The sequence below is a fragment of the Anopheles gambiae genome, chromosome 3, assembly GCF_943734735.2.
Source record: "Anopheles gambiae chromosome 3, idAnoGambNW_F1_1, whole genome shotgun sequence".
Lineage (NCBI taxonomy): Eukaryota > Metazoa > Arthropoda > Insecta > Diptera > Culicidae > Anopheles > Anopheles gambiae.
In genome coordinates, this window is record NC_064602.1 from 89,727,324 (window position 1) to 89,747,731 (window position 20,408).

General features: G+C 45.9%; 1 protein-coding gene across 2 annotated transcripts in view; it reads right to left on the reverse strand.

Moving 5' to 3' along the window:
• LOC1280918 (RNA-binding protein fusilli) overlaps positions 1-20,408 on the reverse strand; it is a 79,025-nt gene that overhangs the window by 2,912 nt on the left and 55,705 nt on the right. Inside the window, exons 5-13 of one of the 2 annotated variants that reach the window (XM_061661577.1) lie at positions 17,637-17,729; positions 17,502-17,556; positions 9,930-10,040; positions 8,947-9,079; positions 8,737-8,874; positions 8,439-8,654; positions 7,936-8,172; positions 7,608-7,818; positions 41-294 (exon numbers count right to left, since the gene is read on the reverse strand). In XM_061661577.1, the coding sequence (XP_061517561.1) occupies positions 41-294; positions 7,608-7,818; positions 7,936-8,172; positions 8,439-8,654; positions 8,737-8,874; positions 8,947-9,079; positions 9,930-10,040; positions 17,502-17,556; positions 17,637-17,729 (1,448 nt within the window). Of the gene's footprint in view, positions 1-40; positions 295-3,317; positions 7,819-7,935; positions 8,173-8,438; positions 8,655-8,736; positions 8,875-8,946; positions 9,080-9,929; positions 10,041-17,501; positions 17,557-17,636; positions 17,730-20,408 lie in introns of those variants that run through there. The other variant, XM_061661576.1, reaches the window with a different exon arrangement.

Sequence of the window (20,408 nt, forward strand, 5' to 3'; positions counted from 1 at the left end):
TTATTATTTATTATTGCACATTTCAACGCAAAACACCTACCATTGTGGGCTGTGCGTGACTGTGGGCGGGAATGCCCGCCGCTTGATGGCCCGGCGGCGGTGGTCCGAGATGGTGCGGCGTACCGGGCGGGGCCGCACTGTAGTACGTCGTGGGCGAAACCGGCGGGCTCGGGTAGCCCCAGTAGAGAATCGGTTGCGGATAGAAGGCGGCGTGCCTGGGCGGCGGCAGCACTGCTGACGGCGGATGGCCGAACGGAGCGTAGCCGCCGAACGGTGCGCCTACGATTGTACCGCCTGGCGGGAGAACGAGAAACAAACATTTGGCCATACGTTAAAAGGGGCTCTTGCACGGTAACTATCACACTAACGTAATGCTAAACGTTAACAAACGTGTGTTACGGGAAAGAAAATAAACAAACGGGAAAACTTAAAGGGTAACAGAATAAAATCTAACAAAATCATAAAACAGGAAACAGAGAAGACGAAAAACTATACTGTAATTGGTCGGCAAAGGATTGGTCGATATTGTCGTCATTTACTGGTCTAGCAGCAGCTGATTATGCTAACATTTGCATGATCGATTGTTACTTTCTGCTTTGGTCTTCTTCCTTTTTATTGGTTAATAAGCACCGAGTTAGTGTTTTTTTTTTATGTGTACGATTAGGTCGACCATTATTTCATGAAGTTTTGCTATTTGTTACCATTATTTATCAGCCTAATTTTATAATTTATAATTTCGCTCAAATGAACGATTTGGTAAACTGCAATGTCCGAATAACTACAACACAAAACATAAAATTTAGAAAGAAAAAAAAACAGAACACATGCCTTAAGATACAACAACGAAAAAGATAGCAACAAAAACAAATGTAAGAAATACGCAAACGGCATAAAATTGGTGCTAAACATGAAACTAAACAAAAGAAAAATGAAAAAACTTAAGACAAACAATAAAATACGCCAAAAGAAAGCAAATGTTAGTAAGCCAAATAAAATAACAAAAAAAATAATGAAAGAAATTAACAGACAGATGGTGTGACAGGGATGGGTTAGCGATGGAAAACAACTAAATTAACATATAAAATAAACTGATTTCGTAACACTCACCGTATAAGAAATGCAAAATAAAGGGGAAGGAGATATGATTACCATTTTTTTTTTGTTTTGCTTTTTAATGAGCTTAAGTAATGCCCCGGCTCCGTCTCAACACAGTGTTGTTGTGTACCCACCACAAAACCACCAACGAATAATATGTAAGGTAAAAGGGGGTAGTAATTATAGCACGCCAACAGCAGCATTTTCCACTAGTGCAGCACTAGCCCAGACAGAGAGAGACAGAGGGAGTGAGAGGCCCACGACCACGAGAGGCAACGATCACATCAACGACAACAACAACAACAACAAGAACAGGTTCGCCGTCCACCAAATGGGTAAGATGCCGGTTGTTGGATGGAGAGCTTTTGCTACAGTATACAGGCTTGTATTTGTGGCTGTGTGCGTGTGCGTTTTTTTACACTATCATCCTTCCAGCCAGCTACGTCATCCGGACACCACGCACACACACAGACAGAGAAGGACTATGAGAAAACCCCGATCGCCGATCGCAGATTAGAGGGGACAGATAGAAAGGATCTCGTAGCTTCCCTAGCAGATGAGCAGGACGTGACAAAACACTACACAGTAATCTCCACCAGCATTGCGATCGATAACACCACAGCGAGCTCACGGCAGTGCAGATGAACGACCTACAGGGTCCTTTTCCCGCAAGGTGGATAAGGGGGTTAGAGCAGACATCCACACGTCGTTGCGTTGTTATGTTACACACAGCCAAACCAGCCGTTACACCTGGCGGCACCACTACTACTACCTTCCAACACAGCCCAGCGTCGTGTTTCACACATGTTTGGTTGTTTGGCGTTGTATGAAATGCGTGCTTTTGTTTTAATTTTATTACACAAGAGTCTAGAGCGTTGATGGTACCCATACACCAGACCACCTTATTATCCACCGCGGTTGCTTGCTTGGTAAGAGGTCCTGCGTCACGCCGCGTGTGCAGGACAACACGATCGAGCGCACAGCACCAACCGCCTTTTGAAGCGTACTAGTGGAGCTAAAAGACGTATACAAATGAGCACCGTAAGAGAGAGCACACCGTGACAGCATAGAAGAGAAACATTGGTGAAAAGAAACACAACATAGACACATCGTAAAACACATCCACGTACACCCGGCATCATTAATTTGAAATGTAATTTGACATATTTCTTCAACCATGAACTACAAAACTCTACAATATAGGCCGTTCAAAAGAGATACTAAAGAAAGTTAGCGTGCTGTATCCATTTTTAAAAGCCTAACGTCAAGCTCGTTTCGAAGCGTTACCTCCCTAAACGATGCTTTAGAATTGAAATTTGATTGCTTCAAAATTTGCACATTTTGTTTTGGGTGTAGATGTGTGTGGTACCGTGTGTGTTAAACCGTGGGTTATTGTTGTGCCGCAGCTTTGCTTAATTCTTTCATCGTACAGGACGACACAACCAACCAGCGAACCCTCACGAGAGACAGCCAAAAGATTAAAGCCAGCCAGAGAGCTAGTAGTTAAAGTGGTAAACAAGGACGATAGAGAAAGCAGCAAGAGAAAAGAAACAAGAATATTAAACATCCAACAACAGTTTCGGACAAAACAAACCCTACCAGGGAAGTAAATAAAATAAAAACATAGAAAAGGAAGAGAAGAAAATTTGACATGAAACGATCTCAACCGATTCGAAGGTTTTGCTCCTAATATCTAAACATATTCATGTGCGAAAGAAAGTGATCGATTTGTTTGTAGCATGAAAAACAAGGACACAAAAATATCATTCAATAAAGGATAATTTTCCTAAAACATACTACGAAAAAACATACTGCTCTAAAGCAATTAAAAACAATTAAAAAATAAATCAATTTTGAAGCTTTCAGAAAGACACAAAAATGGTAAATGAAATCGCAATAAATGAATGCAACATTTGAAACCCAAAACCCAACACAAACCAAATAGAGCTAGCTTCACCAATAATATAATTGTAAACTAAAACAATATATAAATAACTACAAATAAAACGATCCCAGACACCAAACACGTACCGTGTGTGTAACACATGAATATGCTTAACAATAAGAGAACGTAACCCGAATTGAGAGATGAAGGTGGAAAAATACAAGAGAAATGGAAAAAACAGAGAAGAAAAGGGAAAGAAAGAAGTAAAGCCTACAATTAAATGGTAGTAACGAAGAGTTCATCAAAAACGACCATTAGGGAGCTGTTACCAGACAAATAAAGGTAAGAAACAAAATCTCGCTTATATTATTGTCGATGATCTTAAGCCTAAAGAGAGAGATAGAGAGAGATACTCTATATTAATTGTGTGTATTCCATCATCTCAACGCGGTTACCACCATGTTTGTATATGTATATATATATTAAATTATTTCCGTCTATTTTCCGCACATGAGTGAGCCACTGTTTTTATAATAATTGCTAGCAGATATTACCTTTCTTGTCTTGCTTTGTTTGTTTTAGAGTTTTCGTGCACTTGATTTTGATTTTCCTTTGCTTCAATACCTTTTCCCTTATTCGCTTTTTTAGCCGTGAATAGGTGTTTGATTAAGCTCAGTGTGTTTGTGTGTTGGTGTGATTGTATGTATGTGTGTGCATGACGGAAAACCGACCCGTTTAGAACGACGATATTACCCGTGTTTTTATTAGCATTTATAGCATATTCCGAGCAAATGTGTGCTAATAATTGTTGCTTCGTTTTGTGGTAAATAAAAAAAGATTGATATTGCTAAAATGAAACATTTAAAGTTAGGCATATTAAAGTGAAAGTGCTAAACAAAAATCATCAAATAATGTTATGAACCGAGAAGAAGCGCCTATGTCCTCATCCAATTACCAAAAGAACAAACCTCTCCTACTCGGATTCCTATTACATCGACTTTTCATCCTTTTTTGAATCATTTATAAATTAATTTAAAAAACAACATCAAACCACTATTGCAACAAACAATGAAACCATTTTTTTATGGAATCCAGCACACTCACACACACACACATACATACACTCAATTCAATAATTGCCGATAAAAGCTACCATACTAAACAATATTTTAACTATTATAGTTATAGCCAGGTGTTACACTAAAAGTACAACAACAGATAAGTTTGCCTTCCGAGGGGGGATATAAGGTGTTGTGTGTAAATCGAGTTTTTAAAAATGTTTCACTTAATCACTAAAAAAAAACAGAAGTAAATTAGCATGCCTAATGGACGTTTTAAGAAAGGAATCGAACCTGCACGTGGTGTGTGCGTTGTTAGTTGCTATAACATATGATATATGAATAGTAAATGATTAAACAAACAAAAAATGTATATATATAACGGATGCCATCCGCAAGTTGCCATCATCATCATTTTGCAAGCCCTTCCATCTGCCTCTTTCTGGACGTGCGCGCGATCGCTCCCCCGCGCTTGTTTACGATTAATGGAATGTATTATTATTAAAATTATGATTATGATTGCTAGCACTACTACTACTACACCTTCTTGTCGACATCTTTTTTGTTTGTTGCTGTTTTGCTTGTTTTGCTTGTTTTGTTTCAGGGACAATGAGTTATTTGATTGGGTGCCACACACCCAATTCCCCGTTTTGGAACATATTTAGAAAGGTGTGGAAAGCGATCACAGCGTAATGCAGTTATATACTCTGTCCTTCTTCTTACAGCTTTATGGAACGAAAGAAGCGTCACGCCAAATAATTCTTTACGGGAATGGTACGTTAAACATGGAAAGTAATTGCAAAATTTAGAATAAATGTTCCAAAAACACTTGTTAACTTTGTATATGAATTAAGGAAAATAATTAACTGTTTGTGCTTTCATTAAATGTTAAACAAAACGGCATGGACTGTGAGAATGGATTAAGAGAGTCAGCAGAGATGCACAACACACCTCCCCCCTTCCTCCGTCGAACAAGAGCGACCGAACCTGGGCCGTCCCCATACTTGCATACTACATACACTACACATTACACACAACGACGTTCCCTTTTTGTCTGGTTTTAAGAAGCTCCTGCTCCTACTCCTGCTGCTTACTACTAAAAAAAAGCCCATTATTTGTTTTACACATTGCTCTATAATAGTGTGATCGATCGTGTACCGCTTTCCTCCCGCTACATACACACACACACACAACAAACATAAACGCACACATACAGTGGGGGTGGGGGGAGGGAGTGGTGGGTAAGAGGTGGTAATGTTAAACAGAAAAAGAAAACGCGTACTCCTCTGGTGGTACGCAAACTGCCACGACCCAACACCGTTTGAATTCTCTCCTACCCATCATGATCCCATCGCAACATCCTCCTCCTCCTCCTGTTCATCTCCGCTATCTTTCCCAGCCGCTTCGCTACCAACACATGTTTATAACGCACACCACACCACTGCTCACAAATACACAATGCGATTAGCCTATTAAGGTACTTTACAGAATACGGCCTCTATATTGCAGTCCCGATTTTGTTGTGTTTGTGTGTGTGTGTTTGGGAGGGCAAGGAAGGGGGTTGTGAAGAAGGGAAGATCAAGAGTGTGAAGAAGGTATGTGTGGTCGTACTTATAAATCTATTCAATGCGTCCTTTAGTGGATGGAATGTACGTGTGATTGTGTAAAGGAAAGGAAAAATGGGATATTCGGGTGAATGGGTCCCCCTTTTGTGGGGATAAAGTATAAAAAGGAATGCTTCCTCAACGCTTGCATACGCTCTCTCTCTTTCTCTACACACACACCAGCGCATCGCCCTTGACCACGAAAAATCCCACCATTTCCATACCCTCCAAACTTCATTCCTTAAAAGGTAACAAGCAATTTAAGAAGAGCAAACGAAACGGGCAAAGAAATACCAGGAACAGAAATGGAAATGAAATTGGGCGTTAAAGTGAAGAGAGAAAAAAGAGGGTACAACAACAGAAAAGGAACGGTGGGGACGAGCGCACACACACACACAAAAGAGAGGAACATAATGAGTGCTCGTTGGGGAGTGAAGAAAATTATTGTCCTGTTGTATATTGAAAGAAATAAGGAAACACAGCCGCCAAAAAACAAGGCTCAACCTACAGCCGGCAACCAGCAGCAAGCACATGTCGTCTTCGCGAAACTCTTCAACACAATCAACTCAACGCGCTTGGTAGATAATTCATTATTTTACCAATATAAGTACTTTCAGTGACGGTAAGTATGTTTTAAACAAATAAACGGTACGGCGTGGTGGTGTGTAAAGGCACTCCTCCCGGACCCCTGGTGACACAGGCCACGGGTCAAAAAAGTCAGCTGACACAATAAGTTTGAGCCTATCCTTGTACATCCCATATAAAAAACGCTAGCAAAATTGTAAAGCTGCCTGTGTCTGTGTGCATCTGATGCGAATATTTTCAGGCTGTGCGAATTTTGCACCTCAAAATGTGTCACGCAACATACTCCTCCTCTACAGTCTGCCCCATCCGCTCATATATGCGGATGGTAGTAGGGAGCGTACAGGGCGGCAGCGGCAGCGGCCGCCGCCGCAGCAGCAGCTGTCCCCTGCGCCGGCGTACCGTGGAACGGCCGTTTGCTGCCGGCACCGCTTCCCAGCGCCGACTGGTCGCCCCGGAACGCGCTGTCGTACGACCGCTTGGACGGAAGCATGCCGGCGGCGGCGGCGGCCGACTGCGAGGCGGCAGCCGCTGCCATCGCCTGCATGGCATGGTGCTGCGAGGGATGGTGCATCAGCGCGGCCGATCCGTGGTGCGCCAGCGAGCTGGACGCACCCGAACCGGCACCCACCTGGCCGCCCGCACCAAAGTGATGCAGCTGGCTGTAGGCGGCGGCATGCTGTGCCGCCGCCGCCGCCGCGGCATGGGACGGTGCCATCAAACTCATCGGTATGCCCCCGCCGTTCGAACCGAGCATGGCGGCGTGGCGGTGCATAAAGTAGAGCGGTGCGTACTGGGCGCCCGGATGAGCGGCGGCCAGATGGGGCGGCAAACCGCCGGCAGCTGCCGCGGCACCGGACGCTGCCGAAGTAGCGCCCAGCCCGGCCGCTGCTAACCCTGCCGCGGTGGCAGGACTGTGCCCGAAGGCAGCCAGCCCACCGGCACTGGCGGCACCCGTCACCGAGGACGACAGGGCAGCAGTAGCAGCAGCACCACCACCTCCGCCCGCTGTCACGTAGGTCGGTGTAGCGGCCATTGCTCCGCCCGCGCCGTGCGATACGCTCAGCGAGGTGGCAACACTGGTCGCCGGACCGCCCATGTACATGCCCAGGTTTTGCAGCATCAGCTGCTCCTGGTGGTGATGGTGGTGGTGCGGGTGGTGGTGGTGTTGCTGCTGCTGCTGGTGCTGGGCGGCGGCGGCCGCCTGCCGGGCGAGCAGGTTCTGCTGCGCAATGTACTGTGCTTGCTGCTGCGCCAGCAGCTGATGGCTGGGCGGCGGCACCGAGAGGGCGAGCGGCGGCGGAATCGGTAGCGAAAGTTGGGAGAGTGAGAGCGTCTGCGGGGATTGTGTCGGTGGCTGTGTGGCCGCTGTCGGTAACATACCCGGTGAGAGCAGGGACGGTTTCGAGAGGCTGCCCGGTTGCTGGAAGCCCCCGTTCAGCACCATGTTCATGTCCTCGCCGGAGCACTGGAACACCTCGATGTAGCGCTGCTTCTTGCCGAACATCATGTTCTTGTGGTGCTTCTGCTGGGCCGACTGGTACGCGGCCGTCTCCGAGTCCATCTGGATGAAGGCTTCGCCGTTAAACTGGCCCTGGGAAGCAGGAAGGAAACCATTGCCAATAATCCGCCAAACAAACGAGGTTCTGCTCTGGCGCAACTGAAGATTTTCCCCTTGCACTGCAGGAATCATAGACACACACAGACTTACCTGCGCATTGTACACCAAGTGTACGCCCTGGTAGATGATGTGGTTAGCAAAGTCGTCCAGGAAGTGGAGTATGTGCTCCACCTTCGCCTCGTACGGCAGCCCGCGTAACCGGATGCAGTTCTTCTCGACACCGCTGGTGATGACGTGCTGGGGCAGCAGCTGCATCTGTGGTAACTGTGCGATCAGTGGCGGTTGCGGTGGCTCGTACGTCTTCGGATCCATGGACCGGTTCAGCACCTGCGGGGGGTGTTTCACAACGTTTATGAGTAATGTAAGCCGATTTGTTGGACTGTTTTTTTGTTGCGCAAACACACGACACACAGAAACCAAAGATGTACCTAATGCTGTTAAACATTATTCTACTTTCTTACCCACTTTGCATCTGTTTCGTCTGTCCAACAATTCAAAGTGTTGTTAGCATTAAAGGACGTTAGTTTTGTTAAACATAGTTATTCGCATTGCAAGAGTAAGAGAAGCAATTGCGCGCTATTTGCTGTACAAACCTGCTGCACTTCGGCCGTCGTCGAGCGGAACAGCTCGATGTAACGCTGCCCGATCGATTCCCGATGCTTCGACAGTGCTTTCGAGGCATCCGAGTCCTGCTCGAACAGTACGAACGCGTCCCCGGTCGCTCGGCCGTCCGGTTTCTTCACGAAAAGGATGCCATCGGCACCGTCCAGCACGTTGCAACTGTTCTCACCGTTGGCGAAGAAATCAAGCTATTGAGTGGGGGGGGGGGGGGAGAAAGAGATGTTAAGCAAATTGGGGAAGCGAACACCGGACCGTTTGCTCGTTACTTACCACCTGCTTGGCAGTGCAATCGTAGGGTAATCCCCGCATCCGGATGATTACCTGTGCGCCCTTCGACAGGAAGGCTTGTGCTTCGTTGGATGCACCACCGGCCACGGCCAGGAAGTCCTCCCCGTTGGCTCGATACACCTGCGCGATGCGAAAACGGACGGTTAGTTAAGAGGCTGCCAAGAATGTACGGACCAGGCGATTCACACTTACCTCGATGTACCGATTGCCAATGTGATGCTTGTGCCGCTTGAGCGCCATATCGCGATGTTCCTGTGACACGAACCGTACCAATGCTTCGCCGTTGCGGCGTCCTTGCGGTGATAAACAAAGAGCTACACCACCCCTGCACGAGGAGAAAGAGGAAAAAGAAGACGGAAGATGGGTTAGTTTACGGCAACACACACACTCCAAAGGTCGATCGCGATGGCAATAACAGAGCGCACAGTCGCCAGTGACACAGTTATTAATCATCGGTGCCTTCCAGCAACAAACTCTTCAAAACATCAATTAAAAAGGGTCGCAATATGCAAATCAAAATGAAGTGTGATATTTACTTCTTCGAACTGTAAATCGACCGGCACCAGTTGAGATGGTACCTATGGTAAACAATTACTAAACAGTTGCTCTATTTTTTGTGCTGCTTTCCAGAGTGCAGAGTTACTATGTCAGCTTTTCAAACTGCACTATCAACAACGCGAAACCTGGCAAGATCGACAGGATCCCAGCCCAACCGTATTTCTTCCTCGAGCAATGTCGAATAGGTCATCGATTTATCAATTGTTTTTCTTCCACAATCGTACACACTACGAAACAGCTGACAAGGACCGCCCGGACGGAGATCCCCCGTTCGAAAGTGTTCCAAGCTGCTACCTACTGGCGCTATAGAGATTGCGCTTTTCGTAGCCGAGGCACGGTTTCAAGTTGATCGATCCCAACTTGTTGCACCTACGCGGTACACAAAGGTTGTAGGGAGACACGAAGTGTTTTTTTTTTGTGAAATTTGCTGCTGAGTAATAAACTAAAAACGGATGGTAAAGCTATTGTATAGCTAGTTCGGTGAACATTCATCGATTTTTACGGTGAATTGTTGTGGCCATTAGAGAATGCTAGGGGTAGAATTGCATACCACTACGAGAGACAAAAGGGGCGTTACAAAACAAAAGCTTTGTCGGAAAACGGTTGGATATACTCACTTGGCCACATTCAGTCCACGGAAGAACTTGGCAATGTCCTGATCGCTGCTCTGCCACGGCAGTCCACGTGCGCGCACTATACACGTTCCATCGATTTCGTCATCAATCGAGCTGCGGGAAGAAAAGTCGTTGAAGAACAGTTAGAATTATACAGCAAATTAAAGTATAAACGGGGAATAAACTTTGTGAAACGAGAGTTGAACAAATTAAAACATAGCAGTTAAAACCAAAGAATACAATAGTATTGTTCCAAGAAACAAGGAATCTAAAAGTGTTCATAAGATAGATATCATTAAGGTTCGAACCAACAACGCGCGATACGCCAGCCCCTTACTTTAGCCACGGCACTATATGGCAACCACTTTCGAGGTCAGTTAAAATGCTAATAAGACTCTTGGATTTTATCTCAGTTATGTTAAACAAAAAACAGATCTTTAAAAATTCCGCTATTTCAAATCGAATATAGGCGAATTGAACCTTATTTCCAGGCCTTCCAATTTTAACACACTCTCAGGGTCATTTACGTGTCAGCCTAGTGGAACAAAGAATAGGTAAACACACGTGTAACAATCAAAACCTGGTACCAATCCCGATAAAAACAGAACTCTGGAACGCAAATCTGAATCCTCTATTCGACGATAACGCTCATTATAGATTTGTTTGAACAGATTCCATCCGATGTATATCTTGAGCGGTTTCAGTGTTTCTGTTCAACACCATCCCCCGATACACCCATACTTCTTCAGCCCCAGCTGAAGCCATACCATTACGAATACTCCCCCCCCCCCTTCGACTCCAATATACGATGACAAACAACACACCAGATTCTGTACCGATCCCGCAGCATGGCTTCTGTGTCATGCAATATGACGTGTTGTATGTCGCCCATCGAACCGGTAACGAAAAGCCCCTGCAAAAGGGTGAAAATAAATCCACCCTCTCTGCTCACTCTTCTGGCGCGGTCCCATCTCTTCTCTCTCTGCAACTCATCTCGCATGTACGAGAAAAAAACATCAAAAACCACAGCGAAAAATTAGCGATTTGTGGTATCGATATGCTTGTTTTAAATGCGGTCGTTAGAGAGCTTGTCTTCCGGCGCACTGATTATCATCATCCCCCTTCCGTCTCACAAGCCTCGGTCACCCATTTTACAGTGTAGTTCGTGTGCCCCGTTTAAATGAAGCTAGAGTTTAGTCTAAACAAAAAAAGGCGGTAACAAAAATGACGTTTTATCCTCAAATCGCTTCAATGCGCAACAAAATTACCCTACCAACATACAAAAGTGCGCGACTTTTTCCCACAAACCAACCAAAACCAGCGCCAGCGCAAGCCACACGGTTACGAGCGGGAGAGGAGTAAATGCGAAAATGGCACGAACGGCACACACACAGGGTGGTGGTAAGTAACAAAACCACATTGTATGTGTTTTATCAGGCCTTGTACAGTGTAGCGCAACACAGCAGTTAACTACCAGTTTTAACGATATAGCGCGCTGGGCAGGAAAAGTAAGGCTGTCTCCCGTCAGCAACCAGACACGTCGCTGATCGGGGTGCAAGATTGAAATGATTTCTTTCCCATATCAGCGCATTTTACTTTTTTTGTTGTGTGCACAATGTAGTTACATATTGGCTCAATATTCAATGCAATTTTTAAGGCATATCACTTGGTACTCTAGTGTGGTGACAGTGTGTAAGACATTAAACAAGTTAGAGCTTCTTAAAATGTAATTTAGTACTTTTTTCCCACATCAACCTTTCTCATACTTCAGACTCATTCCTCAACGTAAAAGAATATGTAGCGTTTCTCGCTCCAAAGACAGCTTTAGTCGATCATGTCGTCACCTAGCAGATAGAACACCCTCATTGCCTCCACCCGAGATGTGACAAATTGATCGTCCAACAGATCAGAACCACTCGACGATGACGGCGACGACGACTTAGCTTTCCGAAGTCGAGATCCAGTGTAGATTCACTATCTGAGACAAGGAGAACGTCTGATCAGCAGGGGTTGAAGGAAAATTGATTCTTCATGCGCACACAGAGACAGGCACGCGCACGAGCTGGCATTAGGTGCTGGTATAATTAATAGCATATTCCCCCCTTAGTTACCGTCTCTTTACCGTCTCAAACTGAGGTTTACGTGGTTCCAGTTTTTGGTACATCTCCTCCATCATCGTGATTCTCGATAGTTGGTTCATTAGTATCAAATGCTGTGAATGTCCAGAGACCTTCACGAAATTTCAACTTCAATTCTGAATCAACTTCTAGAGTCTAGTGGCTAATGACAACCACGACACATTTGCAAACTGCAGGTACAATTTTGCAGAAGGAAGGCCACCTCAGCATGTGCAACTTGTCCAATCCATCAACCCCAGTAGTACCCACCACTCCCGAACGACACCTCTTGTGGTGTATACCCTTATGAAATCCGCCAGTAATGCTTACCCAGGGGGTTCTGCTTATCACAAACACGGCGCAGCGCACCAAGCTTTACAGCCAATAAAGATGGCTAATACAGGGCGATTCGCTGCCAGTGTGTTGGTGCAATCGCATCCCCTATCGATGCCCGCGTAATCCGTTCCAGTTCGATAGGAGCAGCAGTAGCACACGCAGGTGTAATTGATTTTCCCCCTCTTTTTATGTTGCAGAGTCGATCCGTATTTTCAAACTTCTAGCACATTTTTTTAAGACCCCAAGTCACACTAACAAACACCAGAACACAGCACACAGCACACAGCGATTGATTGCTGTCGGGGGGTTTAATCTCTTATCAGGCCCCCGGTAGGCCACACCAACACAGGCACACTCTTTTGTACACTCTATTTATAGCAGATTAGAACCTAAGAAAAGCCGGGTAAAAGTAAGAATCGAACGGTGAAAAGCAAAACCAACGCAATGGCACACACGCACCACTTGTTCACTGCTTCCTTCACAGAAACGGAGACACCCCTGTGTTCACACACTTCGGACGTGCCACTCAGCATGCCGAAAGATTTGTGTGCATGTACCAACAACTTCACTCGCACGCTTGCTATCTCTCCCTTTTCCCTCCATCGCGTCATCATCGCTCTATCGCATGTAATACCGCGATTAATACCGCGCACCGCGATCGACGGAAGCTAATCAGCAGCACCGATGTGGGCACAAGAGCACAGCGCGCAATCGAAGAAGTCCCCGCCGTCCAACACAACGTGCCAAACCTACCCACCCTTCGGCGACTCTATTACGACTCCACACAACACCCCGGCGGGCCCTTCCTTGTAGCCCTATATACGCGCGAGACACACTCGGAAGAAACACGGCACCAACGCAACAACACGCCAAGTCAAGTGGCGTTAGCAAGATTGCTTACACAGGGCACGGTGGTCTCTCTCTCTCTCTCTCTCTCTCTCTGTCTCACTCGGTGCCTCGTTTGGGTTATTATGCCACGTCGATAAGCCCTCATTACACTGTCGGCGACGGGTGGCAGCCTCGCCACGAAGGCTTCTGATGCTGCCGCCTCTTTACAGACACAAACTGACCCCCTTGACCAAATTGATCTTTGAACGGTACAGAGAGCGTACAGTCTGTCACCCGGTGGTCAAGTCTGTACCCTATTTAGACGCCATCCTCTGTACCTACAGAAATTCTTGTAGACTTGCCCTCGAACTGGAACACCTCCAGGCGAACTCCGGCCCAAAGTACACTGAACTATTGGTTCCGAGTGGCAAAAAGTGTATTTTTGCAAACGTACACACTCCTCCAGTTGCAAGCTGAGCTCCGAATCCGAAGTCGACGACACCTTTCGATGCAACGTGCTTTTTTTTCGTTGTTTTTGCAACCACCTTTTGCTTTGCACCGAAACTTCCGTACCCCACACACCCCCGACACAAACAGCCAAACTCATTAAAAACTGCACACACACACGCACACGACTATGACCCGCCCGGTGACTGTGCCGTCGATCGTTTGACTACCTCAACTGAACTCGAGAGAGTCAACTCAAGGAAGTCATTAAACCGACGACGACGAGAAGCGAAGGGGTAGGCAGCAGTAGGGAACCCGCCGGTGACGACTCCGGTCATCGAATTACCCACCCGATGGTGGCATCAAATCGCAACAGTAAGGGTCGTCAACACGCGCAAAAACAGGGGCATGTATTAAGTTATGGATCTAGGCGTCACACCAGCCAATGACGTGCCAATGAATTACCCGAGACGAAGTAATGAAGTGACAATGTGTGCTCATAGCTCCAGAGCTCCCAGAGATTAAGAATCCGAGATTCCTCAGAGTTTGAGCAGTGTGCGCACTGTCGCTCAACCGAAAAAAAAACCTCACTCGAGTCACGTACGATCGGCTCACTCTTCTCACAGCTCACGTCTTGCATCCCCCGTGTTCTTGTTCTGTCAGGCAACACAACCAATTGGAAGAGCAAAACAACAAACCTAGGTTCCAGTCACAACACTACGGCAGGATACGTTCGCGGCTGAACCGTTACGAAGGATCAAGCACAAAACGTTTTGCACCGACAACATGCGGATCGCGGCAAAAAAAAACACACACTGTGCCCACACGCGCGCGCTCCTTATGCTCGGTCGGTTCGCCCTATCGCGCATTCAACGAGGTACTGGAGGGTCGTATCATTTTCCCAACGACAAGTACTTCAAACGCTGCACTGAGACCAGCCAGAGTGTGCGAGTCTGAGCGAGCGGCTGGTGAGAGCCCTCCCTGGGTCGAGGGAGAGGAATGCGGGCAAACTGATTGACGAAGGGAGACGGGTGACGAGACTACACCACCCGGGGGTCGCATGTCGTACACCCGAAACCCACCACACACACACGGGCACAGCTGCAGCGGGACGAGGGTATTAGCTGTCGCTTTGAATAATTTCCGATCAAACAGCTCCCTCGCGCGAGCACACCAAGCACATGCAGCAGAACAGATCGAACGATCGTTGTGGAGCTGGAAAACCCTTTCCAATGCTTGTTAAGGGAAGAGAAAACCCGCTTAATAGGGTCCGATGTGTCCTCCATCGTTTGGAGAGGAGAGCGCAAGATCGCTCTGAGTGTGAGGCGCGCCTGAACGAACCGATGATAAGCACGATCACATCACTGTGTGTTCAATGAGTGAGCAATCAAACGGAGATTAGTGAGGGGGGGGGGAGGATGAAAATGGGAATATAATAATGCACACTTATATTCTCTCGCCTTCCGGTGCGCACCACAAGCGGAGCGAGTCTTTGCCAAGGACTTTTGCATTATGCTAAATCATTATTACACGCCGCTGCTGCTGCTGCTGGTGCAACGAGCACAGAATTAAATCGAGCAATAAATTACGATTTATCATACCTACTGCTCCTGATCCTCCTCCTCCCACAGGGCAAAACGATTACGGTTTAAGCAGATTACTGCGATAAGGATACAGGCAGCACGCTTTATTTTTACCCGTCACGAAACAGCATTTTGCTGAAGGTCAAAGATAAATGCTAAGTGGTTGTGCTGGCGGAGGAGGAGGTAGACGCGCGGTAATTTGTTATGTGCTTATCTTTCTTTACGCATTTCTTTATTTGTTTTCATTCATTTGCTGACACATTGCATAATAATCTCCGTTGCAATTGCAATTGGTTTTGCATCGATTAAGCATTGGTAAAAAAAGGCATTAAAATAAAACAGCGCCACGTCACGCGCGCCTTTGACATTATCGCAACAATATAAATGTCAACCTTATTGACCATATATTGGTGCACACCATAATGCAACTGATTTAATGACGAAAAGAACCACAGTTTCGTGTTTGTTTTTTTTTTATTTTGTTTTGATTTTTCTTCTTTTTGCCAAAACACATCTCTGTTCTCTGCATGGCCTGACCATGTTTGTTGGTGTGTACCCTTATTCCTCAACCTATTGCTCTCTACGGCTCTCTCCCCTTAATGAGCCATCATCAATCCCACAGGCACAACTTGCCAGGTAAAGCTCATCACTGCAATTTGTTCTACACCGTGTCGGAAACGATTAACGACTCTTAGAAACCCATTTTTACCATTTTACGCTGACTGTGTTTGTCAGTCATGTGTGCCTGTGTGTGTGTGCGTGTATTTGAGTGTGTCAGTAAGCATTAGTATGCATGCTTGCTTGCACACGCTAATCATTTACAGGGTTCTGCGTTCACTCTAATTTTCTACAACCTGAATAAGCACACCAACCAACGGACAAACAAAAAAGTACAAGTGAAACCGTTTTGCTCAGCCTAACTGATGCAAATGGTAGCGAAAACAGTTGAACAGCAATGCTACAATGCTGAAAAACGTTCCACGCGGTGGTGGTAAAGGTTCGTAGTCTGTCCAAATTTACCATGCCATAGATTCTGTCGAATGTTTGCATATTTACAACATAATTAGTTGCTTTTCTTACGCTACATGACACTGCCGATCCGATAGGATACCTCCACCAGAGGCTCCCGATACAAGATAAGTGAATTAACTCAACCGCGCTCCCGACATGACAGAAGATGTGGTGAAACGGTTGCAAACCTGCGCAAAAACGTTCACCCCACTACACTGCGATTGTTAGAATTAATGTTTTGAACTACGAGTTTATCATTTCATTCAGCAAACGGCAACTTTAGCCGAGGTTTTAGCAAAACGGCACAAATAACAGGCAAATTGCAGGGTGAAAAAGCCCACCAGCTGTTGGGGTGGTGGAGTGGGGGGGAATAAAATTAACATTTATGGGTCAATTAATTTTCGGATCTTTGCCCATTCCCTTACTTTAACGCTTTGCTTAAATTTACAATACGGCACACGGGAAAAGCCGTCCGCCTCTCATACTTGCTCTCCCGCTAATGCTCGCCCGCGATAAGCGTTTGCCGCTTGGCGGAGCGTGTTGGCTTGGCGCAGAAGCAGCACAGCACCACATATCAAATGAAAATGTCTGCACATCGTTCCGCAGACGAAATGAAATGTTTCTACTCATTTACAAATCTGTTCTGCAACGGGAACAAGGAAACAGATTCAACCGTTTGCTCTATACATATTCTAATCGTTTGATACATCATGCAGAGATGTCATAAATCTTTGTGGACTAGGAAATAGTTTAAATGATCACGGTAATGACACCGTTCCACTACCGTTCGATAACTGTTTGCTATTCCAAGTGGAGAGAGGCACACACAACACTCTTCGCAAAAGTACGCAATGACATCGAATTCCTTTTGCCTCAATGGCATTGGAGTCATTGGAGTGGCTGTTCGTATCACATTTATCACGACATTGAAAACAGTTGAAACAACGCCGACACCACTTCAGAGGTACTATTCCTATCTTATTTGGTAAATATTTGCCATAAAGCGACAGTTTTTCATCAAAACAAGCTGCGATCGCTTGTGGAACCGGGTCCATCACAACATTCTTCCACATTTCATCTGGTTTGGATGAGTGAAAAATAGGAGGGTTACCCCCCAATTGGTTCGTACAATACATCATCAAACGAATCTGGTTTTTCTGTTCTGGCGCTCTCTGGGAAAAGCGCATCGTGTGAAAACGCAGCAGTGTGTCTGGGGAAGCAAAGGTCAATCTGGGTCGCCCATTTACACTCACCATATGCCCGGCTCCAGATTAAGGTTTATGATTTCGTTTGCTTCAAATTTGTGTCCTACAATGAAAGAGATTGAAAGGGAAAATTATGAATAAAATCGTTGCATAGAGGTTGAAAAGTATCTTTTTAAACCTTACCTAGTGAGATGAGATGTTTCACGATCGTCACCATGTCGCGTGCCTCCTTGACATAGAATTCATTGTTATCCTGACAGGCTGGCAGGTCCAGATCTGCAAACGGAGAAGGCACAATAGAGCACGTGAATCATACAAATTAGTGTAAAGCTCATAGAATTATACATTTAACCCACTCAAACAGCGCCCAACGCAACATGAAACACTCGTCAGCGTGTAATTTCTGTCCTAAAACGGGCCCCGTCTCCATCTATAAACTCATTTTTACCCGGGCACCGGTTCTCTCGGACAATATGATGCTAGGAAATTATGTTCCAAATCGGGTAGCCCCACACACACACACACACACACACACAGCCAGCGACAAATCACAAGGTGCACACATGATTGCATTACGCGTGGATGCCATTAACGTACCTAATACGCCGCCACCGAGCGCAATCGAGCCACATTCGTCCGTGGTGTGTCTGTCACCGACCATTCGTTGTTCGCGCCGGTTCGGTTTTGCATCGCGCCACCGGCTGACAAATTGATCGCGAGGGGGGAGGCACATTTTTAAAAAAACGCAGCGCCCATTATGCTCTTTGCTTTGGGTCGGACTACCACAACACCACAACGCACCAAAATCAGCGCCTGTGTGTGCGTGCGTAATTGCCGCCGGGAGCAGAAACAGAGTAAAAGAGAGGGAAACACAGGCACAAAACGTTTGAAACGTCTGTTGAAAAATTACTGCCAGTGAAGGAAGTGAGGGAAAGCGGCAGCCACTTGTCGGCTTTTCCTCCCCTTGACGCTGGGCCCAATGGTGGAACGGATTAGGGCGCCCGTCGTCGTCGTCCGTTGACACGAGGGAGGCTCGCCCAAAGAAGGCAGCATGCGAGACAAATGTGATACCAATAGGAAATGATCCGGTTTCGCTGGCTGTCCGAGAGTTTGTAGCAATTGCATGCAGTAAACCCTTCATATGTAGTTGCATTTTAGTAGTATATGATTTATTACTGTTTAACAAATTTGAGTGTGTTTGGAGTTAAAATGATTCGTTCTAGTACAGATCAACATATTGAATCGTAATGATCACTCGGTTTATGTCTACGTTTATTTCTTGAATTCATCATACCTTCAGGGGTTAGCTTAGGTATGTTACAATCTTCTTTAATCGCTACCTAATCGAGTGCACATTGAGCGCCCTTTCCCCCTGCGAGCGGAGCGACGTGAGTGGTAATGCATTTCCAGTGTGTCACCCGATGATGGTAATGCGGTACGCACCATGCACCCCCATCCGCTCTTTGAGACCTTCTTCTAAGATATCTTCACCCTAGTAAGCTGCTGGCATTCCGTTCGGTTCGGGTATGGATGCATTTACTCATGTCGGTCAGCTGAGTGCTGCAGTGCACTGTTGGACACCGTACATCACACCAAGGCCGGACACGACTGCAACAATCCGCTCGTTTGTTTAGCCCATTTTACGACCGATTAATCCCTAGACGGCAGTGCATCAGTATGCATCCACCACACACACACACACGCGCGCGCACGCCTAGTACGGTCAGATCCGTAGATGGTGTGTGCCTGCTGTAAGCATTGATGCAAGCGTGTGTGTTGGTGCAACATAATTGTAAACATTGCGCGAAATCCGCTCCGCTCGCGCGCAGCAAACAGCGAAAGTGCATTGCGCGAATGGAAAGAAGCTCATCTCTTATGGCGAGAATAGATCGTTTGCTCAACACTGTACTCACTACTCTATCGATGCAGCACACTTGTAGAAGCCAAACGTTTTGTTAGGTTAGTGAAGCAATATGCTATTTTTATTACACTAATAATATTTCATTATATAACAAAAACTCCATTTCAGCTCAAAATATATTAGACAAAATGGTTAAAATCGATTGAAAAAAGTTATTTAGCATATTGTTGTGAAACTTAAATTATTAACGTTAGCAAATTTAATGTGTTATTCAACAAAAAGTGTCACAATTGTATGCAAACAAATGTATAAAAGTAGTAAAAGATGGACAAAAATTGACCGCGCAGGTGTATTCTATATGACCGTTGTGCGCTTAGCACACTAGCGCCAGCGCGCTGCCAAGTGGCCGGTGTTGAAACTAGCGCTCACACAAGCGGGAAGCTCGAAAACTACACTACGCAAGAACGGGTTTGAAAATATTCTGATCGTGAAAAGTTACACCGTCGTGCTTGTTGACTTTAAATGATTTTAAGAAGATTTCGATTGTTTTTATGTTTGTAGCTAAGTTTATACATAATATAAACTACACATTTGCAAACAAATTGATAGCATTTTAATTCTCTTTCAGCATGCAATTAACTGAGTTTGGCAAGTTCAATCCCAATTGCTGTCCAGGCGCAAAACGACACCGGCAAGACGTGATCTTAAGTGAAACGGCGGCGTCAAATTTGGCGATTATGGGTTGCGCATATTAATGTCATTTTTTTGTTTATACCACCGCCAAAACATACTCCGTACAACCACATCAAGGTAATCGTCAGTAACGAATCACCATCGTGGTCTTGTAATAACGATCACGTCGGACTATGTCCACGACGACGCGCACAACAGACAACGGGAAGAAAAACGATCATTTGTTTCACACTTGCGCGAAACATCGCCATTGACTCCTTGCTGCTGCTGCTGCTGCCGAGGAGCTAGTTGTGTTTCGTTGTCGAGTGAAGTACGTAACCGTGAACCAAACAAATGACGCCACACGCGCTGTACATAGCTTTAATGCCATTTGCTTTTTGTCAAGCTTAATGTCCTTTTTT